At 40.0% G+C, this 22,819-nt stretch overlaps 2 protein-coding genes across 7 annotated transcripts in view; both read right to left on the bottom strand.

The window, feature by feature from the left end:
- The window catches only part of tapt1a (transmembrane anterior posterior transformation 1a), a 30,578-nt gene extending 17,803 nt beyond the window's left edge, over nt 1-12,775 (bottom strand). The window contains exons 1-3 of the mRNA XM_070444239.1: nt 12,552-12,775; nt 7,994-8,124; nt 3,349-3,467 (exon numbers count right to left, since the gene is read on the bottom strand). Coding sequence (XP_070300340.1) covers nt 3,349-3,467; nt 7,994-8,124; nt 12,552-12,744 — 443 coding nt within the window. The 5' untranslated portion in view covers nt 12,745-12,775. The remainder of the gene's footprint in view (nt 1-3,348; nt 3,468-7,993; nt 8,125-12,551) is intronic.
- Nucleotides 12,776-14,077: 1,302 nt separating this feature from the next.
- LOC111965843 (LIM domain-binding protein 2-like) overlaps nt 14,078-22,819 on the bottom strand; it is a 105,175-nt gene continuing 96,433 nt past the window's right edge. For all 6 annotated transcript variants that reach the window (XM_023990196.2, XM_023990197.2, XM_070444247.1 and 3 more), the window contains one exon: nt 14,078-18,756. In XM_023990196.2, coding sequence (XP_023845964.1) covers nt 18,526-18,756 — 231 coding nt within the window. In that variant the 3' untranslated portion in view covers nt 14,078-18,525. The remainder of the gene's footprint in view (nt 18,757-22,819) is intronic.

Below are 22,819 nucleotides of genomic sequence, written 5' to 3'. Positions count from 1 at the left end.
GTGTGTGTGTGTGTGTGTGTATAAAGGTCAGTCATGCTTTGCTGCCATGCAGACAGACACAAAGGGCATGCAGCATCATCAAACGGATCCCAAAAAGGCTACAGCCATCAGCGTTGAGCTGTACTGTGTGAGAGGAGCAGAGTTCTGGACAAAGTCCTGGTATACTGTTATTGGCATACAAAATGTGGTTGTTCTCGGAGGCGTGAAAACAAAAACTAAAAAAAAACTTTCTCGGGGCATCACAAATTTGAAAGTTTCAGTGTGTCGACACAGTTGTTCCTCAGTTACGGCAACATTATCTTTGGACTACTATTGAAATTACAATACATTACCTTTGGCCTACTACGACTTCCAAAAAAACCCGGCCAAACCCCCAAAAACGACACTCAAAGATCCATAGGAGTGGACTTGGCAAATAACCTATGCAATTCATAGGCATTTTCTGTATGGGGTGAATCAGGTTAATTTGTTCTGATGTTTTCAAGCTAAGGCTTTATAAACCATGAAGGAGTTCAACAACATCCGATCCTCAACTCTGGAAGCTTATTTGAGATGTGGTAAATAATTATCACATAATTATCAGATGTTTTCCAAGAAAAGACTTCAATAAAGCTAGCAGTCAGTCACAGTGCCTGATTACGACTTCTGTGTTCATGTGGGGATGGAGAAAGTGAGGGTGCTGTAACGAGGTTGTAGAGATCTCAAGCCATCTGTCGACGCATTGTCTAACTGAGCATCTGCAGTGCACAGCTATCGCCCATCCACTACCACAGCACCCCCGCAAGCTGCAGGCCTCCATTCTCAAATCAGCCCTTCAGTTAGGCCTACATAATATTCTGCGTACCGTACACACTCTGGATATAAATCTTTCACACAGGAGTCCTCAACCCAACAAGGAGAACTTCACATTGTTGGTGTGTTGTAATTTGATGTTGAGCATTTCAATAAGGCAGGAGCTTTGTAAGGCCTATACCCTGGAAATCAGTTTGATGGGCCAGTCTTGTTGAAGAATGTCCACTATGTACATGGCCTATAAAAAGTCACATCCCCTTCAACTTTTTTCACATTTTGTTGAGTTACAAAGTGGGATTGAAATATATTGAATTGCCATTTTTGTCATCAATCTACACACAAAACTCCATCATGTCAAAGTGAAAAGAAAATTCTACACATTTTTACAAATTAATACAAATTCAATAACTAAAATATAGTCGTTGCACAAGTATTCACCTCCTTTGTTTAAACAAGCCTAAATGAGTTCACAAGTAAAATGTGGCTTAACAAATCACATAAGTTATTTGGACTCTGTTTGAAATAATAGGGGTTGACATGATTTTTGAATGACTAACCCTTCCTCTGTCCCCCATACATACAACGACTGTAAGGTCCCTCAGTCAAGTACTGAATTTCAAGCACAGATTCAACTACAAAAGACAAGGGAGCTTTTTGAAAGCATCATAAAGAAGGGCAATGATTGGTGGATGGGTAACAATAGCAAATCAGACATTGAATATAAGGTATCTTTAAGCATGGTCAAGATAATATTTTATGCTGTGGATGATGTAATAAACCAACTAGACACATCAAAGATGCAGTCGTCCTTCTGAACTGAGCTGCAAGGCAGGAAGGAAACTGCTCAGGCATGTTACCAAGATGTCATTGACGATTTTGAAACATCTACCGAGTTCAATGGCTGTGATGTGAGAAAACTGTGGACGGATCGATGGACTCCACAATAATGACCTAAATGAGAGTGAAAAGAATAATACAAATATACAAAATATTCAACAAGGCACTAAATTAATACTGTAAAAAAACATGTCAAAGGAATACACTTTTTGGCCTAATTGCAAAGCCTTATGTTTGGGACAAATCCAACACATCACTGAGTAATGTCTCCTTATTTTCAAGAATGGTGGTGGCTGCATCATGGTATGAGTATGCTTGACATTGCAAAGACTGGGGAGTTTTTCAGGATGAAAAGAAACAGAAAGGAGCTAAGCACAGGCAAAATACTACAGGAAAACCTGCTTCAGTCTGCTTTACACCAGACACTGGGAGAGGAATTCCTCTTTCAGCAGGACAATAACCTACAACACAAAGCCAAATCTACACTGGAGTTGCTTACCAAGAAGACAATAAATGTTCCTGAGTGGCCAAGTTGCAGTTGACTTAAATCTGCATGGCAAGACTTAAATTACTCTCTAGCCATGATCCCCAACACTTTGACAGAGCTTGACATTTTTTGAAAATAATTAAAATGGGCAAACACAGCTCTTAAGAGACTTACCCAGAAAGACTCACAGCTGTAAATCGCTGCAAAAGATGTTTCTAACACGTATTGACTCAGGGAGGTGAATACTTACCGAATCAAGGTATATTAGCATTTTATTTTTCATTAGTAAAAAAAATTATTTAAAAAATACATTCTTCCACTCTGACATTACAGTAGTTTGTGTAGATCTTTGACAAAAAATAACAATTAAATCCATTTCAATCCCACTTTGTGACACTATAAAATGTGAAGAAATCCAAGGGGGGTGTAGACTTTCTATAGGCCCTGTATCTGGGCCCTTGCAGGGAAATCGTACAATTTAGTATACGTGTTGCCGTGGCTAGCACAGCCCTGTTTGTGAACACTACTAATAGTGGCTTTTGCATGGAGCATGAAGAATACAGCACAAAGCTGCATATCAGGACAAACAAGATGGAGATGGTGAAATCATAAATATAAGTGATGAAGCTGTGGCAGGCGTGAGACAAGCATACCTGCTCCGATTGCAGTAGGGGCATACGTTTGCCCTGCAGGGAAAGAAGGCAAGGGAAGAGAGTGATCTTTGTACAGACCAGTCACAGGCAAACTGAGTGAGAACAATACTTACTGTGGAGTATAAACCTAGATAACGTACGGATCAGTCTCCAGACAAGCCGAATCCTAACTAGAGACATGAGCAAACTCCGGTTTTCATGCAAATCTCATTGATATCAGGGTGTGATTTCTGTGAACGTTTGAGTTAAACACTCAAAGTTAGGATTATGCCCCACTTGGGGAACTAGGCCTATTTTTTGGGGAAACTGTGTGAGATAGTCCTATACATATTGCCCTATTAACCCCTTCTGTTGTAATAAATAATCATGTATGTTATAGATAGATATGGTAGTGGTCACGTAGCACCCTTAACTCAAATGTTATCATGCAGTGTTTTTTCGGTACGTTCAACAGAGCACACATTTACGAAACATTCAGATAGAAATACATTTGGTAGACTAGACATGTATTTCATATCTATTCACGGCATTTCTATCGCGACCCAGCGAGTCTGTGTGTGTGTGTGTGGGGGGGCTCACCGGAGGCCGCAGCAGGGCAGGGTGAAGAGGTGTAGCAGGGCCAGCAGCACCCGGAGGGGCAGCAGAGTGAACACGTASAGGAAGGCATCCAGACACAGGAAGAAGCCAAAGATCATCAGCTGGAGGGTAGAACACAACACACACACAGGTAAAACATGACTGCTCAATCACACCTACAAATAGAGCAACTGTGTGTGTGTGTGGGCTATGTGTGAGTTTAAAAAGCTTCAGTGTTTGTTGGTCGCTCTATACAGAATGGCACGTTTTCATTTTCACAGGGCAAGCCATATAGTAGATTTTGAAATAGTATTTTCATGTTTACTGAACTAACTACTATAATACTATAGTATGCGCACACACACACACAGGTTAAACATGGCCACTGTATGTGTGTCTACAGTAAGCGTGGCATATTTTCATTTTCACAGGTTATCGGCATGTTCAAAGATGACTTTGGTTGTGCTACTTTGAATGTAGTGTAGAATTCCTGGTATGAGACAGCAAGATTGAGGCAGGCTACAGGCTAAAACACACACACATTAGGCTAAGTATTAAGCCATTTGTTTGGCTGCATATTATTCTATGATAATCAAAAAACATTGGTAGAAGTCATACGTCAATACCGCACATCAGACTTGAACCACCGGTTTCTCTCAGACGTTTGCATTTTACAAGAAGAGGAATACGCTACAAGAAACAATCCATTTCAATCCCATTTTTACAACAAAAAAAATCTAAATGTAATGATTAGCTTTCAGCTTGAAAGGAATTGTCACAGTCTACACATCACACTTAATACAATGTTTGAAGAGAAATGAAAATATACACCTAAGATGCAACTTTTGAGGAAGCAAGGTTAAAAGGGCAAAAAGCCTGCAAACATGAACCCCACACATACCTTCTCAAATAGCAAAGACCATCTGAGACCAGTCATCTCATGATGAGGGAGGTTATTAAGCGCGTGCCAGCTTCAGTAAGTCCTGCGTTAGCCTCACAAACAGCAGTAGTGATGGTGTTGCAACACTTCCCGTTTCCCACCAGGAAGTGAGTAGTGGGGGTTGGGTTGGTTAAAGAGAGTCACAAGTCACTCTTTCATTGGTCGGTCCCTGACTGCTCTCTTCAGGTATTGTAGCCTACTTCAGGCAGAGCGTCTAGACCTAGATCTGTTTACACACATTCCTCAGATCTCCAGGGCATGGAATGCTATGGCTAACCAGTGAGGGTTGGAGTGGGGACGTAGATTAAGCTAGGTGATGACTGATCTACACTGATGTTCAGTCTCAGTGTGAAGGACTGAGAGCGCACTGTTGCCCGAGGGCAAATTCCAAATGAAAAATAGCAATCATGTGAAGGTTATGGTCCATTTGATATTTACAGTACCTTCAGAAAGTATTCATACCCCTTGACTTTAACTTCTACCCCTCTCCAGTGAATTTCAAACCCACATTCAACCACAAAGACCAGGAAGGTTTTCCAATGCCTCACAAAGAAGGACAGCTATTGGTAGATGGGTAAAAAAATTAAAATGAAAAGCAGACGTTGAATATCCCTTTGAGCATGGGGAAGTTATTACACTTTGGATGGTGTATCAATACACCCAGTAACTACAAAGATACAGGCATCCTTCCTAACTGCTGGAGAGGAAGGAAACCGCTCAGGGATTTCACCAGGAGGCCAATGGTGACTTTAAAACAGATACAAAGTTTAATGGCTGTGATAGGAGAAAACTAAGGATGGATCAACAATATTGTAGTTACTCCACAATACTAACCTAAATGATAGAGTGAAAAGAAGGAAGCCTGTACAAAATAAAAATATTCCAAAACATGCATCCTGTTTGCAACAAGGCACTAAAGAAATGCACTTTTTGTCCTGAATACAAAGGGTTATGTTTAGGGCAAATCAAATACATGCACCTGTTAAGAAATGAACTGTGAAAACTGTTAGAGCCTCTGGATTTATGATTAATTGAACAATTGTGTAGTTCAATTTAGAACAACAATTCCATTTCGTGACTATCCCTGCCGGCATGTTCCCCATTCAACACACCTCAGGTTGAGCTTACCTCACTGAACTAGTCTCTGCTTGTCCACAGTTAGCATTGTTCCAGAAAACGCAGAAGTTTAGCAAAGCCATCCCTGTCCCAGAAAATCACATTGTGTTCTACTAGGACTGTGGCGGTCATGACATTTTGTCAGCCGGTTATTGAAGGGTCTGAATAGTTATGTGAATAAGGTATCTGTTTTTTATTTATAATAAATTAGCAAAAATGTCTTAAAACCTGTTTTCGCTTTGTCATTATGGGGCATTGTGTTGAGATTGCAGTTTTTTAAAATGTAATCCATTTTAGAATAAGGCTGTAGAATAACAAAATGTTGAAAAAGTAAAGGGGTCTGAATACTTTCCGAAGGTACTGTATGCATATGCATAAGCTCTAATATACATATGGATGTTTTTAATTAATCGTCACCTTAGAAAGCACGGCCCATTTCCTTGTGTATCTTTGAAACATCCACAACGACCATATTTTCCACTCAGTTTCCACCGGTTGTTGAACTTCTTTCTTTAAATTGATCTATCAAAGTGAGGCGAGTTTTAAAAGCATGATACTGTTTTGATGATAAGTGTTTGATGTGATGTGATTGGTTAAAATATGATAGTTGGAGCTGTATTGTTAAATTTCAGTGCAGCCTTTGATGTTATTGATCATTATTTGTTATTGAAGAAACTCACTTGCTATGGCTTTACATCACCTGCCATAACACGGTTGGAGAGTTATTTATCCAATAGAACCCAGAGAGTGTTCTTCAATGGAAGCTTCTCTAACATCAGATACAGTTTATTAAAAGTAGTCCCAGAATAGTAGCTATCTCAGAGCACACACACGTGTCTTCTCAATGGTTGGGGGTTTTGAGGAGAGAAATAAAGGCATGGGTAAATGTACCTATTTCTGGTATCAGAATTTAGTGCAGAGGTTTATTATTCCCAGGTGAGTTTACAGAGGTGAATTTATGGGAATCTTTAACATATTCCATTCAAAATGTAAACAACACCATCATCTACTGGTTCGATAGAGACGCTGCATCATGTTATCAATGTAACATGTTACACCACCATCTAGTGGTTGTATAGAGACACTACATCATACTTATTAAATAAAAATCGAATCAAATTGTATGTCACATACACGTGTTTTGCAGATATTATGGGTGTAGCAAAATGCTTGTGCTTCTAACTCTGACAGTGCAGTAATATCTAACAATGGCTGTGTTCGAATACCCATACTAACATACTACATACTTAATGAGTATATACTACATACTATTAGTTCATTTTAGTATACTGTAAAAGAACGGTATTGTTTCAGTTGAGTGGACGCTTTGGCCCGAGGAGTAGGGTTAATCCGAGCGTTCAACGGCAGTCAAGCACCCAAGCTAACTGGCTAACATTGGCTAGCTACTTCCAGACACAAATGAGAGAACACCTCACTCTGACCATTTTACACACCATAGCAGAGCTGGTTAGGCTGTTTTCATGTTATCCAGGGCTTTGGTGACTGTAACTGTGCTACAGGCAACAATTTATTAAGATTTTTTTCCCAGACGTTTACTGACACCGGGCATATTCAACGGTGTGCGAGAGGGCTCTGAAATCGGAATAGGTACCCAGAATTAACAATGTCCATTGAAACGCACAACAACTATACCAGTTCGCTAAGAATGATGTGAATAATCAAGTCAATAAACGTTGGTTAGTTAGTTAGTTAATATACTGCCTGGCAAGTTCGATGTATTAGTATCCAACTAACGTTAGGTAACTAGCTAACATACCGGTACATATTGCTGGAATGCTATGCGGTTCGTAAGGATAGCGTAGCTAATACATTGTCAGCCAACATACTGTGTAACGCAACTTATTTGAAAAGTCATTACTTTATTACATTGCTCAACATTTTCTTGACATTTGTCATTAATTAGTTCAATGAATTTGTATTCGCTCTCGTCGGACTTTGGCTGCATATTTTCTGCCATTTTCTTCAAATCTGAAAATGTGAAGCCACACCCATTTTCTGAAGAATTGCATTATGGGCCCTAAAAGTATGAAAATAGTGTCCTCTGTGTGTATACTTCGTATTTTGGCAAATTTAGTACGACATCCGGGAACTTTTGGCATACTACCTATATCCATACTATGACCAATAAGCATACTATATACTCAATTCACATCACAAATAGTATGGTTAGTGCAGTTAGTATGAGTATTCGAACACAACTCTTGTCTATGACAGCATACTGAAAAACATTCTGGGCTGCAATAATAGGTTATAGCAACAAATGACAGAGAAAGAACCATGTAGGCCTACACACTATTCTCTGTATATCAATTTGTGTCAACTCTATAAAAAATGTGATATGAATATTAATACGAAATTAGAATATTAATTTCACTGGAAATACCAGATGCCCCAGAACATTAACAAGGGCAATGCTAAACAAACACTGTTGAACTGTCCTTTTTGTGTCGTTATCTGTGTGTGTGTGTGTGTGTGTGTGTGTGTGTGTGTGTGTGTGTGTGTGTGTGTGTGTGTGTGTGTGTGTGTGTGTGTGTGTGTGTGTGGTTCCCAGGGGGCCTCTACTGTACCTACCTTTTCCAGTTCTCTGGGAATGCGCATGCATGTGTACACTCTCTCTCTGCGCTCGGTGTATTTTGCTTCGTTGTGCTCCAGGAAGTAGCCCCGGGTCAGCTCAGCACACAGGAAGCGTGCCAGCGACGGATCTGGAAAAACATTATGACAACAAACGCTCTGTTACCACATGGCTATTGTCCCTCCACAGTCACTGTTCACACTCCGGTGATCAACACAATGGCCAAAATACATGGCAGTGTTCTAACTGTGGGAAGCTCTGACACAGAAAACAAAATATAGCATGAATGAAATTGTGAGGGAAAGGACATTTCTCTTTTGAAAATGAAGAAAGAATTTGACACACCGATCATTGCCTAAATAAGACATTAGGACTGGTGGCGACCCGTCATTCAGGGCAGAGCCCCACCTGTTTTGAGCCCAACATTTTTAGCAAAAAATAAATAAAGAATACAAATATTATTATTTTCTTTTGGGGGGGGGGGGGGGCTTGCCTGTTTTGCATGTTTTTGTGGCATTAATACGTGTCACATATCAGTTTGCAAACAATGTAAAAAAAAAATATATATATATATATATATATATATATATATATATATATATATATATATATATATATATATATAATATAATATATAGTCATATATTACACAACCGATCAAAAGTTTGGGGTCACTTAGAAATGTCCTTGTTTTTGAAAGAGAAGCAACTTTTTTGTCCATTAAAATAACATCAAATTGATCAGAAATACAGTGTTAATATATTGTTAATGCTGTAAATGACTATTGTAGTTGGAAATGGCTGATTTTTAATGGAATATCTATGAAGGCTATTCCATGCAAGAAATTGCCAAGAAACTGAACATCTCGTACAACGCTGTGTCCTACTCTCTTCACAGAAAAGTGCAAACTGGCCCTAACCAGAATAGAAAGAGGAGTGGGAGGCCCCAGTGCACAACTGAGCAAAAGGACAAGTACATTAGAGTGTCTAGTTTGAGAAACAGACGCCTCACAAGTCCTCAACTGGCAGCTTCATTAAATAGTACCCGCAAAACACCCGTCTCAATGTCAATAGTGAAGAGGCGACCCCAAGATGCTGGCCTTCTAGGCAGAGTAGCCTTTTAAAATTATAAACTTGGATTAGCTAAAACAATGTGCCATTGGAACACAGGAGTGATGGTTGCTGATAATGGGACTCTGTACACCTATGTAGATATACCATTAAAAAGAAAATGTTTTTAAATCAGCCGTTTCAAGCTACAACAGTCATTTTTTACAACATTAACAATGTCTACACTGTATTTATGATCAATTTGATGTTATTTTAATGGACTAAAAAGTTGCTTTTCTTTCAAACGGTAGTGTATATCATTGAGTTAATAAATCCGCATACAAACATGGTCTCTTTTTTGTTTTCTTGAGCAAGGCAGCTCCACAATGCAGGTGTTTCAGCCTAGCTCAGTGCTTTCTGTGTTGCCGGGGCAAGCCAGCAGAAAATACAGAGCGTTGCACCGTGATTGGCTCAGTGTTCTGTCACTCATGGGGACACTATGTCACCGCCAAGTCTAAGGGTAGAGTTAGAAAATTGGGTGCTGCCATAGAGTTATATTGGAAGTGCCCATCCAAGAAGGCTCAAGGTCATTGGCCACAGATAAAATTACATCAAATCACATTATATCTACAATAACTGATTGGACTGATCATGTCAACATCATACTTACAACTCTTAGCTAGCAGTCATCATCATGAATCAAGTCAACAATCTACTGGCAAATCCTTTTTAATCCTTGTTTTATGAAGAGAAATAATGAAGGGAAATTATAGATAAAATGTATCAGTGCTCATCGGCCATTGGACATAAACATTACACAACAAGTTGGAAATCGGAAATTCAACAATGAGTGGTTTGGAAGAAATCAGTGACAGTGGCTAACTGCAAGCATTGCAAAGCAAACATTAGCCTGCTATTCAGTGCAGTGGCTGTGTGGTCCCAAATCTGGGATTAATGGGCTCTTTTCCATGTTTAAAATGATAAACATTCAACATTGGCCTTGCTGTGAATGAAGCATGATTTGTGCCGCGCTCAAAACAACTTAACTCGGAATTGCAAAAACTTGACTTCAGTAAGTTCAAGACAACTGGGAAGTTGGGAATAAATGAGCTCCGACTGGGAAAATACGCTTTGAATGGTCATCCAACTCGGAATTGTAAATCCACCCTCTTTCTAGAGCTACGAACTGAAGATCAATGACGTCATCATGATTCGACCTTGTTTTTTTTTTTTGGGGGGGGGGGTTCTCAAGAGTTCCCAGTTATTTTGAAAGCACCATAAATTCAGAGAATGCCAGACTCTGATGACAACATTTTCCCACGAAGGACCACAGCGCCACCTTCCTGTTCAAGTCAGCACAGCACAACAAGGTACATCCAAAAATGTATTGTATGCTGCTGCATAAATTATGTCTATTTACCCGTCTTAATTTCGCCTACTGTTCTGACTTGGCGGTGCACATGTAGCCTATAACCTGTTTTAGAGAAATGTAATCATTGAATATTGTAAGAGCGTTCATTGTCTGCTTATATGCCCCTTTATTTATCCTACAGTTCTGACTTGGTGTACAGGGAGAACACTGTAAGAACAGCCCATGTTTTGAATTCTGTCGCTATACATTTAAAAAGTGCTAAACAAAGTTATATTGACTACGTCCGTTCTAGCTCGCTCATTAATGTCTTAATCAAAATTACGGATTGCCTCTTATCCGCTTGTAGTCCTCTTATGCCATAGTTTGTACATCTCAATTGTCATCAGAAACCACATTTGTTTGAGCAAGTCAGCCATATCAGCTATGTTTTTTTAAAGGCAGTAAATGAGGCTGATTGAACTGTTTCACTGGAAGAAGAGGCTCCGCTGATGTGTAGGTGTAGCAGTGGTAAGATGTTGGGACTGCTGTTGGGACAGCTTTATGTAGGCCGTTTGTGGGCACTGTTTGTCACCGTTATAGTGCAATTAATGTATTGTTTTGTGTCGCGTAGTGGCTTTGCTGGCATGCATCCCACTTTTTTTTTGCCCCACCAAGATTGACATGCTATAATTTCCACTGTATAGGCCGTCATTGTAAATAAGAATGTGTTCTTAACTGACTTGCCTAGTTAAAAATAAAGGTTCAATTAAAAAATTCTATAAAAATAGGACCTGAACCAACTGAATTGAATTGGTCAATGGATGCAGCTTTTCTCAAATTGACATCAAAAGTATAATTTTTTACAAATATTTTAGCTAACCCTAACCTATTTCTCCTAACCTACTACGTTAATTCTCCTAACCTGCTGTGTAATTTCTCCTAAACCTGCTATGAAAAGTAAATCTTGACAATAGCTGTATTCCTTCTAGACAAAACCAACTGAATTTGAAGGTCACTTTAACCCTAATGGATTATCTAATACACTTGCTCGATACGACTTTTGGTATGAGGAAAACTTTCTGAGCTACAATGGCAGCACAATTAATTACCATCCCACTTATGACGTTTTGGAGTATAGTAACTACGAGTATGCTGTGCTGTTAAATATACATAACAGCAGAATTCATGCAGAATTTAAAACAGTCTCACATGAGTGAGCAGACTGTTCTTGTTTGTTGATGTGAAGCAAAGGTTCCCGCTCCCTTTTTTACATTGACTTGAGGGCGTTACCCGAAATGACCCCATACAGTCTTGAAATATTTTACAGTCGGTTGGAAATAGTGAGAACCTGTCAAACATGATATATTGAAAACAAAGTTGATTTCCAACAGAAATAATTGTCTATATTGAACGGATTCCACAACGTTTTGTAGAAAACTCGGCGCCCTACAGTTACAGTATGCATTGATGCATGCAAATAGAAAAGGCAGCAAGCTAACGTTAGCCCAAACATTGACTTTATAGGTAACGTTAGCTAGAGAAACATTAACCTGTGCTAAGCAAAGAACGTAGCTACCTAATGCTAGATACTGTAGTTCACTATCTTGCTAGCTAGCAGGGTCTATGCTGACTTCAGTGACTGTTGCCCCCTCCACGTAGGCTAGCCCAATAATGTACTAGTTCGCGTCTATGAATGGGGTACGTTAACGTAGACGTCTCGTGCCTTGGCGCGGTTCGTGACATGCAGGCAAATTACCAGGAATTAAAACGTCGTAAGTATTTAGTCGCTAAATGACAAATATTTGTAATGATCAGTTAGCATAAATATATTTGTCAGGGGCTACTAATATAAAGGTGAGAAAGCCTAACTGAAAGCCTCTATTGACAAACAATCTTGCAAATCAGCTTGTTAGCTATGACAACAACACCGTTTGACAGCTAGACAATCCAATGGCGTGCTTTGATTGGTTGTGCATTCTGTCGGGACAGCCCACCGATAACAGAAAATTGTTGTGCCACTATGACATGTATTTTACAATGCCTTTCGTGTGATCGTCAGCTTCCAATGCATTATTAATATACATATTAAAGAGGTCAGATAAAATGATATCTAAACGATACCGCTTTGATCTGCGCAAGAGATCCAGGGAAACCCACCTGAGTTTTCGCGTTCACGTTGCTCCCGTCTGACAGCGTTTATATCGTAAAAGCCCAATGTTTCCGCCAAATCTGGAGTTCTAACGATTTTCTCCGACTTTGGTATGTTATCCCATGGCCGTTTCCCCTCCTTCTTGTCCTCATTTTCGGATTCTTTTTCATCTGACGGCCCGGTCCCCAACAAGTCCGCCATCTTCAGTATGCCGCCGCGCTGGTAGCAACATTCAGAGACCAACGCAACGTCATCACATTCTCACGCAGGGATTGATTCATAAAATATACAAACATATAAATATTTATCAAACAAACATTATCCACACCGATTATAGACCCACAAAATTCACCACATATATGTACAACAGGTATGTGATTTGTAATATTTTGCCTTATCCAAAATAAGTATCACATAATCATAGGCTTTTGCAAAAAAAATAAGGTGACAATTTCAATTAAATCTCAATTAATTTAACCGCAATATTCAATCAATGGGAATAATAACATATTGATGTGACTGTCAAACCAAATAGGAATATTCTATTTGGATAATCAATGTTCTTTCAAAACCTCAAGATGGCGACAAAGATCCATCCAAATAGTTCACACTTGGGGTGCGTTCATAAATTCCCTCTGGAGTGCCAGCCTGCACTCAGAGTGTGCTCTTGGCGTTTGTAAATTCAGAACATTGTCAGATTGTCCATTTGTAAATTCAGAGCATTTCGCTCGTTCAGTGCGCACACAGGACGCTCTGGTCGAGGAGTAGGGTTGATCCGAGCGTTCTGACCTCACAACGGTAGTCAAGCACCCAAGCTAACTGGCTAAAGTTAGCCAGCTTGTTAGCTACTTCCAGACATAAATGAAAGAACACCTCACTCTGACCATTTTACTCACCCTAGCAGAGCTGGTTAGGCTGTTTTTATGTTATCCAGAGCATTGGTGTCTGTAACTGTGCAGCTGGGAATAATTGAATTACTATTTTTTGCCTATGTCTACTGACCACCGGTCATATTCAACGGGTGTTGAGCGTTAGTAAATTCATCAGTTATTCTGCGCTCTGGCACACAGACGAGAGTGCTCTGAAATCGGAGTAGATAGCCATAGTGAATTTACGAACGCACCTTTGATATCCTGCTGCTTCTCTGCCTTTAGTAACTGATGCCTGAATGATTGATTTCTGTCTTGATTCCTGTTCAAAGAGAAACAAATGGATTGATGAACCAGTTGACCCCATGACCCTAAATAACTCATTATATTGATCAAGGATCTAAGAAGGGGTGGCTGACATTAGCCACATTAGAAATTGGTCATAAAATAGGTTATTGTCCATCAATCTGTCACATTGGAAATACGTTAGGATACAGCACAGTTACGCTGTAGTAACATCATATCGTATTGGCTACCTATTGATAGACACGAGGACAGACAGACTAGAATAAAGGTATAGGAAAACAGATTAATGGAGAAACAGACATGCATGAACACAGAATGCACAGTAATCCATACAATGTCTGCAGAAACCCAATCGGAGCAATCTTTAAGCACGGTTTATTGGCACACATAATGGCAAAGCATACATACCAGACATCAGATATGACACAAAACATCTCTGCGATATAATGTACAAATTGTGCAGAGTTCTAATAATACCAGGTTCAAACCTATTCCGAAATGTGTTAGCTTCCTTACAAATGCACAAATAAATACACAAAAGATCCAAACGTTGTCTTCTTGCCTTTAAGAAACAAAATCTAACAGAAGAGTAGACTAGAGGAGATCAGGGGGGAATCATAGTCAAAGAACAACTGGTAACACTAAAGCAGGGGTTTTAAAACTGCATTTCTGTAGGGCCTTGAGTATGCTGGTTTTTGCTCAATAATTTGCAAATTATGTATACTGAACGAAAAAATGTATGCAACATGCAACCATTTCAACGATTTTACTAAGTTACAGATCATATAAGTAAATCAGTATTTTTGAAATAAATTAATTAGACCCTAATCTATAGATCTCACATGACTGGGCAGGGGCGCAGCCATGCGTGGGCCTGGGAGGCATAGGCCCACCCACTGGGGAGCCAGGCCCATCCAATCCGAATGAGTTTTAAAGCCCACAAAAAGGCTTTATTACAGACAGAAATACTCCTCAGTTTCATCAGCTGTCTGGGTGGCTGGTCTCAGATGATCCCGCAGGTGAAGAAGCCAGATGTGAAGGTCCTGGGCTGGCGTGGTTACACGTGGTCTGCGGTTGTGAGGACGGTGGAACGTTCTGAAATGAACATTCAATTCTCTGGCAACAGCTCTGGTTGACATTCCTGCAGTCTGCATGCCAATTGCACACTCCCTCAAAACCTGAGACACCTGTGGCATTGGGTTGTGTGACAAATTTTTGTGGCCTTAATTTTCTCCAACACAAGGTGCACCTGTGTAATGATCATGCTGTTTAATCAGCTTCTTGAAATGCCACACCTGTCAGGTGGATGTATTATCTTGGCAAAGGAGAAATGCTCACTAATAAGGTTGTAAACAAATTTGTGGACAAAATTGGAGAGAAATAAGCTTTTTGTGCATATGGAACATTTCTGGAATCTTTTGTTTCAGCTCATGAAACATGGGACCAACACTTCACATGTTGTTGTTATATTTTTGTTCAGTATATCTTTAATATCACTCCAATGAGACTAAAATGTTGTTTAAGATATGATTTCTGCATTAATTAAATGACTGAATATAAACAAAATAATAAATATGCTGCTTATAGCAGCAGAAATCAGTCAGACAGACAACCAGAATCCAAAATGCCCTATAGAAATTTGAAACTCATAAATAAAAAAGCTTGTCGAAACAGCTGCCATGTATAGTACAAAATGGTTTCAGAATGGTGGCTAATCTTAAATGGATAAAATTGTAGTTCACACTTCAATTTACAGAGCACAGAGCTAGTTAGAGGACTCATCCTTATATCTGTGCCATTATAGAATCTGTGACAGCATGAGCAACCCATTGAGGCTACAACCCATAGAAATCCCTACCTAGTTGACTACTTTGACTACTTTAAAATGAAGGAAGCTGGAAGGCCTCAATGGCGTTGCTCCTGGTAAAACGGTCTCTATCATTCTCTATGTTACAGAGCTAGAAACCTTGTAACAGTGTTCCCAAACTGATGAATAAAATGTCTGTGTCACAAAAAGGTACATAATATACTGTATTTATTTATTTATCCTTTATTTAACTAGGCAAGTCAGTTAAGAACAAATTCTTATTTACAATGACGGCCTACCAGGGAACAGTGGGTTAACTGCCTTGTTCAGGGGCAGAACGACCGATTTTTAACTTGTCAGCTCGAGGATTCGATCCAGCAACCTTTCGGTTACTGGCCCAACGCTCTAACCACTAGGCTACCTGCCTCCCTGTACTGTACAGTACAGTACCAGTCAAAACGTTTGGACACACCTACTCATTCAAGGATTTTTCTTTATTTTTACTATTTTCTACATTGTAGAATAATAGCGAAGACGTCAAAACTATTAAATAACACATATGGAATCATGTAGTAACGAAAAAAGTGTTAAACAAATCAAAATAGATTTTACATTTTTCAAATAGCCACCCTTTGCCTTGACGGCTTTGCACACTCTTGGTATTCTCTCAACCAGCTTCACCTGGAACGCTTTTCCAACAGTCTTGAAGGAGTTCCCACATATGCTGAGCACTTGTTGGCTGCTTTTCATTTACTCTGTGGTCCAACTCATCCCAAACCATCTCAATTGGGTTGAGGTGGGGTGATTGTGGAGGCCAGGTCATCTGATGTCGCTCTCCATCACTCTCCTTCTTGGTCAAATAGCCATCCGTTCTAATCTGCATCTCACAAAGACACAGCGGTTGGAACCTAAAATCAAAAAATTTGGACTCATCAGACCGAAGGACAGATTTCGACTGGTCCAATGTCCATTACTCTTGTTTCTTTGCCCAAGCAAGTCTCTTCTTCTTATTGGTGTCCTTTAGTAGTGGGTTCTTTGCAGCAATTCAACCATGGCCTGATTCACGCAGCCTCCTCTGAACAGTTGATGTTGAGATGTGTCTGTTACTTGAGCTCTGTGAAGCATTTATTTGGCCTGCAATTTCTGAGGCTGGTAACGCTAATGAACTTATCCTCTGCAGCAGAGGTAACTCTGGGTCTTCCTTTCCTGTGGCGGTCCTCATGAGAGCCAGTTTCATCATAGTGCTTGATGGTTTTTGCGACTGCACTTGAAGAAACTTTCAAAGTTCTTGAAATTGTCCGTATTGACTGACCTTCATGTCTTAAAGCAATAATGGCCTGTCATTTCTCTTTGCTTATTTGAGCTGTTCATCCCATAATATGTATTTGGTCTTTTACCAAGTATGGCTATCTTCTGTCTACCACCCTTACCTTGTCACAACACAACTGATTGGCTCAAACGCATTAAGAAGGAAAGAAATTCATTTTTTAAAAACTTTTAACAAGGCACACCTGTTAATTGAAATGATTTCCAGGTGACTACATCATGAAGCTGGTTGAGAGAATGTCAAGACTGTGCAAAGCTGTCATCAAGGCAAAGAGGGGCTACTTTGAAGAATCTCAAATATAAAATATATTTTGATTTGTTTAACACTTTTTGGTTACTACATGATTCCATATGTGTTATTTCATAGTTTTGATATCTTCACTATTACTATACAATGTAGAAATAGTAAAAATAAAGAAAAACCCTTGAATGAGTAGGTGTGTCCAAACGTTTGACTGGTACTGTATATCAAACAAACAAAATTAAATCATGCAGGAAAAAACTTTAAACATCAGTTTGGGAGTAGGTCATTAAAGGGAAAGAACAAATTCCAAATGTGAAAGGCCTACTGATTGGCAAAGTACAAACATGATTGTAAAGTATTTTGGGGAGAAGCAAAAGAACACCAATAGACTACAAACACAATCAAACAGGTTTGCATGAAATAACAATTGGTGCTGATGCAGTAATTCTGGAAAAGCAATCATGGAACACGTGTCTCCCCATTTGAAGCTGTCCTTAAAGGTGAAACAGAGTCACTTTCCTTTTCATTGAAAATCCAACAAAAAACAACAATGTAAACAAACCAACAGCCAAATGAATTTCCAATAAAAAGGCAAAAGCTCAAGATGGCGACGTCTCAGCCATCGCGGATGCAGTTTGGTGGCTCTATATGGGCTGAGTATAAACCTTGCCGGTTAGTTCTGATTGAGGCTGATGTCCTTAAAGGAGCCATTTTGTTTTTGATGTTTTGTTTTGACTTCCCCTGTCAACTGTCCCAGAGGTGTTGCAACCTGCAAATCAAAGGTCAAAAGGGCAACAACCACAGAATCGCACTACAGTTAAAGCTCAAGGACTGAGAAGGTGTCCATGAAGGACAATTCTTATGAACACCTGCATTGTGTCATTCCCAGAGCTATCCCAACTCTCCTAAGACTGTGAATTCCAACCAAATCCAAACAGAGGAATTCTAAGAAAAATTGAAAAAAGAAAACCCAGTATTGTTTACGTCATCATTGCAATGCATACAACCTGTATGTATTTAGGTGAAAAAGCAGTGTTATTCGTATGGATATTGCTGTGCAATGTTAGTCAGTTCTCTGTCTCTCTCCTCGATGTTACAGTGAAGTCGGAGAAGAATTGTTCTGATATTTGGTGGAGATGATCGATCATGATGAGTGACAGTGACACCGTTGACCACGACGTGAAAATAATTGCCAACAGGGTTCAATTCAGTACAATGTGAGGTTTTAGAGGGCGCCGCCCTAATGTGCCAAATAGGTACAGTTTTTTAATAATTATTTTCCCTCTTTGTTTTACTGTGAGGGCAACATGGTCTCATTAGAATATGTCCAAAATAGTAACATTCAACCATTGAAGTTAAATGTCAGCTAAGCGGACATATGAAGGTTGGAGCACTGACTGTGCTCTCGGTGGCCTTGGTCTCTGTGTGTTCTACTGTGACGACTGTGGCGCTGTGCTCTCGGCCTTGCTGTCCTGGTTGTTGAGCGGCTTGCTGCCCCACGGGCTGTTGTTGCCGAGCGCTGGCGAGCCGTTGAAGTCATCCTCGCCATCCAATCCGTTGGTGGCGTCGTACTGCGTGTTCTCCAGACGTGTGATCAGACGCTCGTCCTCGTCCCCGAACTCCCCGCCCATCAGGGTGGGCTCACCAACCACCATCACGTCCTGAAAGGAGAGAGGTTAAGGACCAGACATTAAGGACAGGTTAAAGGTCAGAGGTCAGAAATGTTGAATGACACATTGCTGCATGTGTGAGAAATGCATGACATTCTGAGAGATAATACATGTAGAATTGATAATATATTGATTGTACTACAGTACCAGTTAAACGTTTGGAAGCACAAACTCATTCAAGGGGTTTTCTTTATTTTTACTATTTTCTACATTGTAGAATAATAGTGAAGACATCAACACTATGAAATGACGCAAATGGAATCATGGAGTAACCAAAAAAGTGTTCAACAAAACAAAATATATTTTAGATTTTAGATTCTTCAAAGTAGCCACCCTTTGCCTTGATGACAGCTTTGCACACTCTTGGCATTCTCTCAACCAGCTTCATGAGGAATACTTTTCCAACAGTCTTGAAGGAGTTCCCACATATGTTGAGCACTTGTTGGCTGCTTTTCCTTCTCTCTGCGGTCCAACTCATCCCAAACCATCTTAATTGGGTTGAGGTCGGGTGATTGTGGAAGCCAGGTCATCTGATGCAGCACTCCATCACTCTCCTTGGTCAAATAGCCCTAACACAGCCTGGAGCTGTGCTTTGGGTCATTGTCCTGTTGAAAAACAAATGATGGTCCCACTAAGCATAAACCAGACGGGATGGCGTATCGCTGCAGAGTGCTGTGGTAGCCATACTGGTTAAGTGTGCCTTGAATTCTAAATAAATTACAGACAGTGTTACCAGCAAAGCACCATCACACCTCCTCCTCCATGCTTCATGGTGGGAACCACACATGCGGCGATCATCCGTTCACCTACTCTGCGTCTCACAAAGACACGGCGGTTGGAACCAAAAATCAAAAATTTGGACTCATCAGACCAAAGGACAGATTTCCACGGTCTAATGTCCATTGCTCGTGTTTCTTGGCCCAAGCAAGTCTCTTCTTCTTATTGGTGTCCTTTAGTAGTGGTTTCTTTGCAGCAATTCGACCATGAAGGCCTGATTCATGCAGTCTCCTCTGAACAGTTGATGTTGCGATGTGTCTGTTACTTGAACTCTGTGAAGCATTTATTTGGGCTGCAATCTCAGGTGCAGTTAACTCTAATGAACGTATCCTCTGTAGCAGGGGTAACTCTGGGTCCTCCTGTGGCGGTCTCCATGAGAGGCAGCTTCATCATAGCGCTTGATGGGTTTTGCGACTGCACTTGAAGAAACTTTCAAAGTTCTTGAAGTGTTCCGTATTGACTGACCTTCATGTCTTAAAGCAATGATGGTCTGTCATTTCTCTTTGCTTATTTGAGCTGTTCTTCCCATAATATGGATTTGGTCTTTTACCAAGTTGGGCTATCTTCTGTCTACCACCCTTACCTTGTCACAACACAACTGATTGGCTCAAACGCATTAAGAAGGAAAGAAATTCCACAAATTAACTTTTAAGAAGGCACACCTGTTAATTGGATTGCATTCCAGGTGACTACCTCATGAAGCTTGTTGAGAGAATGCCAAGAGTGTGCAAAGCTGTCATCAAGGCAAAGGGTGGCTACTTTGGGTGGCTACTTTTTAATCTCAAATATTAAATATATTTTGATTTGTTGAACACTTTTTTGGTTACTACATGATTCCACATGTGTTATTTCATAGTTTTGATGTCTTCACTATTATTCTACAATGTAGAAAATAGTAAAAATAAAGAAAAACTGAATGAGTTGTGTCCAAACTTTTGACTGGCACTGTGTATTGATCATATATGTTTTATGGTGTGATATGCAGGTTATACTAACTCTTAATCTATGGAAATATTCATTCAGCGCAGTTCATGTCAAAGCATAAGTCAAAGCCTTTAGACGTTCATTATAACTGTCGATGACTATAAATGCAAAGTGTATTGGTCATACTGAAATTAAGCTTAAAACTGTCTTTGTTCCTGCTTATTGCTGTACTATGGCCACTGACAAGTGTCCACTCTAATCTGTATGGATGATAGTTCCTACCACTGCAATGAAGGCCCAAAAGCAAAAACACTAGAGAACATTGGGTCTCATCAAGACCAGTAGCCTTCCCCTGAGCTTCTAATCCTGAATGGAAGCGTGGGTTCAGATCCAACTTCTGACACCATGCGTGGGTTCAGATCCAACTTCTGACACCATATGTTGGTAAGGAGATGGGTCACCATTCTGTTATAGCTACAAGAACATATTTACTAAGGCTGGGATTCAATTCAAAGCACAGCACACTAGACAGTTGACAATGCAGACTTTAAAGGCATTTTCCCCGACGTTCATGGAGATCATATTTACGGTTAACGCTGCAGATGTCGGTTCAATCTGAAATTACCAATAAATGTCAAGCGAGCTATAATACAGATCTAATGCGGATCGGATTGAATCCCAACCTAGTATAAAACCTGATATGTTATACAGATCATTATCGGTACTGTAGTACATAATGCTACAACCCATAAACTGCCCATGCTATCACAGTCTTTTGTGGCAAGTGAGTGCTCTATCCATCTCTATGACAACTACTCATGGGCTTCTAACCCCATTTACCCAGCTAACCCATCTTATCCATCTAACCCTTCTAACCATACTACCCTTCTAACCTATCTAATCCATTTTATCCTTCTAACCGATCGTACCCTTCTAACCATGTAACCCATCTTACCCTTCTAACCATCTAACCCATCTAACCCTTCTAACCATCTTACTCTTCTAACGATTTTACCCTTCTAACCCTTCTAACCCGTTTAACCCATCTAACCCTTCTAACCCATTTGACCATTCTAACCCATCTAATCCATCTAACCCTTCTAACCATCTTAGATGGATTAGCAAGGGTCAGCACTGGTGAGTTAAGAAGGGTATGAGGGATTGAAGGATTAGAATCGGATTAGATGGATTATGATAGGGTTAGATGATTAGAAGGGTTAGATGGTTAGATGGATTAGAAGGGTTATAGAGGGTTAGATGGGTTAGATGGGTTAGAAGGGTTAGAATGGATTAGAAGGGTCAGATGGGTAGATGGGTTAGAAGGTTAGAAGGATTATGGGGGATTAGAAGGGTTAGATGGGTTAGATGGTTAGAAGGGTGTATAATAGATGGTTGAATCGTTTAGATGGTTAGATGGATTAGAAGGGTAGAATGGATTAGAATAGGTCAGATGGTTAAGTGAAGGGTAGATGGGTTAGAAGGGTAGATGGGTTTAAGAAGGGGTTAAGATGGATTAGAAGGGTTAGATGGATTAGAAGGGTGAGGATGGACTTAGAAGGGTTAGATGGATTAAGAAGGGTTAGAATGGTTAAGAAGGGTTAGAAGGGTGCAGATGGGTTAGAAAGGGGCGTGTGTTAGAGGATTAGAGGGTTAGATTGATTAAGATGATTAGATGGGTTAGTGGATTAGAATGGTCAGATGGGTTGTATAGATTAGATGGATTAGATGGATTAGAAGGGTTTTAGAATGGTCAGATGGGTTAGATGGTAGTAGAGGGTTAGAAGGGTTAGGATGGATTAGAGGGGTTAGATGGATTAGAAGGGTTAGATGGGTTGAAGGGTTATGATTAGATGGGTTAGATGGGTTAGAAGGGTTAGAGGGTTAGAGGGTTAGATGGATTAGAAGGGTCAGATGGGTTAGATGGATAAGGAGGGTTGGAATGATTAAATGGTTAGATGGGATTAGAAGGGGTTAGGATTGATTAGAAGGGTTAAGATGTGGTTAGAAGGGTTATAAGGGTTAGATGGGTTAGAAGGTTAGAAGGGTTAGATGATTAGAAGGGTCAGATGGGTATTAGAATGGTTAGAAGGGTAGGGCATTAGAAGGGTTAGATGGGTTAGAAGGTTAGATGGATTAGAAATCGTTAGATGGTTAGATGGATTAGAAGGGTCAGATGGATTTAGAAGGGTCAGATGGGTTAGAAGGGTTAGATGGAGATGAGAAGGGTTAGATGGATAGGGTTAGATGGGTATTAGATTGGATTAGAAGGGTCAGATGGAATTAGAAGGGTTAGAATTGGGTTTAAGAAGGGTTAGATGGAGTTAGAAGAGGTTAGAATGGGTTAGATGGTTAG

This window comes from Salvelinus sp. IW2-2015, linkage group LG6.2, assembly GCF_002910315.2.
Source record: "Salvelinus sp. IW2-2015 linkage group LG6.2, ASM291031v2, whole genome shotgun sequence".
Taxonomy (NCBI): domain Eukaryota; kingdom Metazoa; phylum Chordata; class Actinopteri; order Salmoniformes; family Salmonidae; genus Salvelinus; species Salvelinus sp. IW2-2015.
This window is presented reverse-complemented; position numbering and strand designations above follow the sequence as displayed.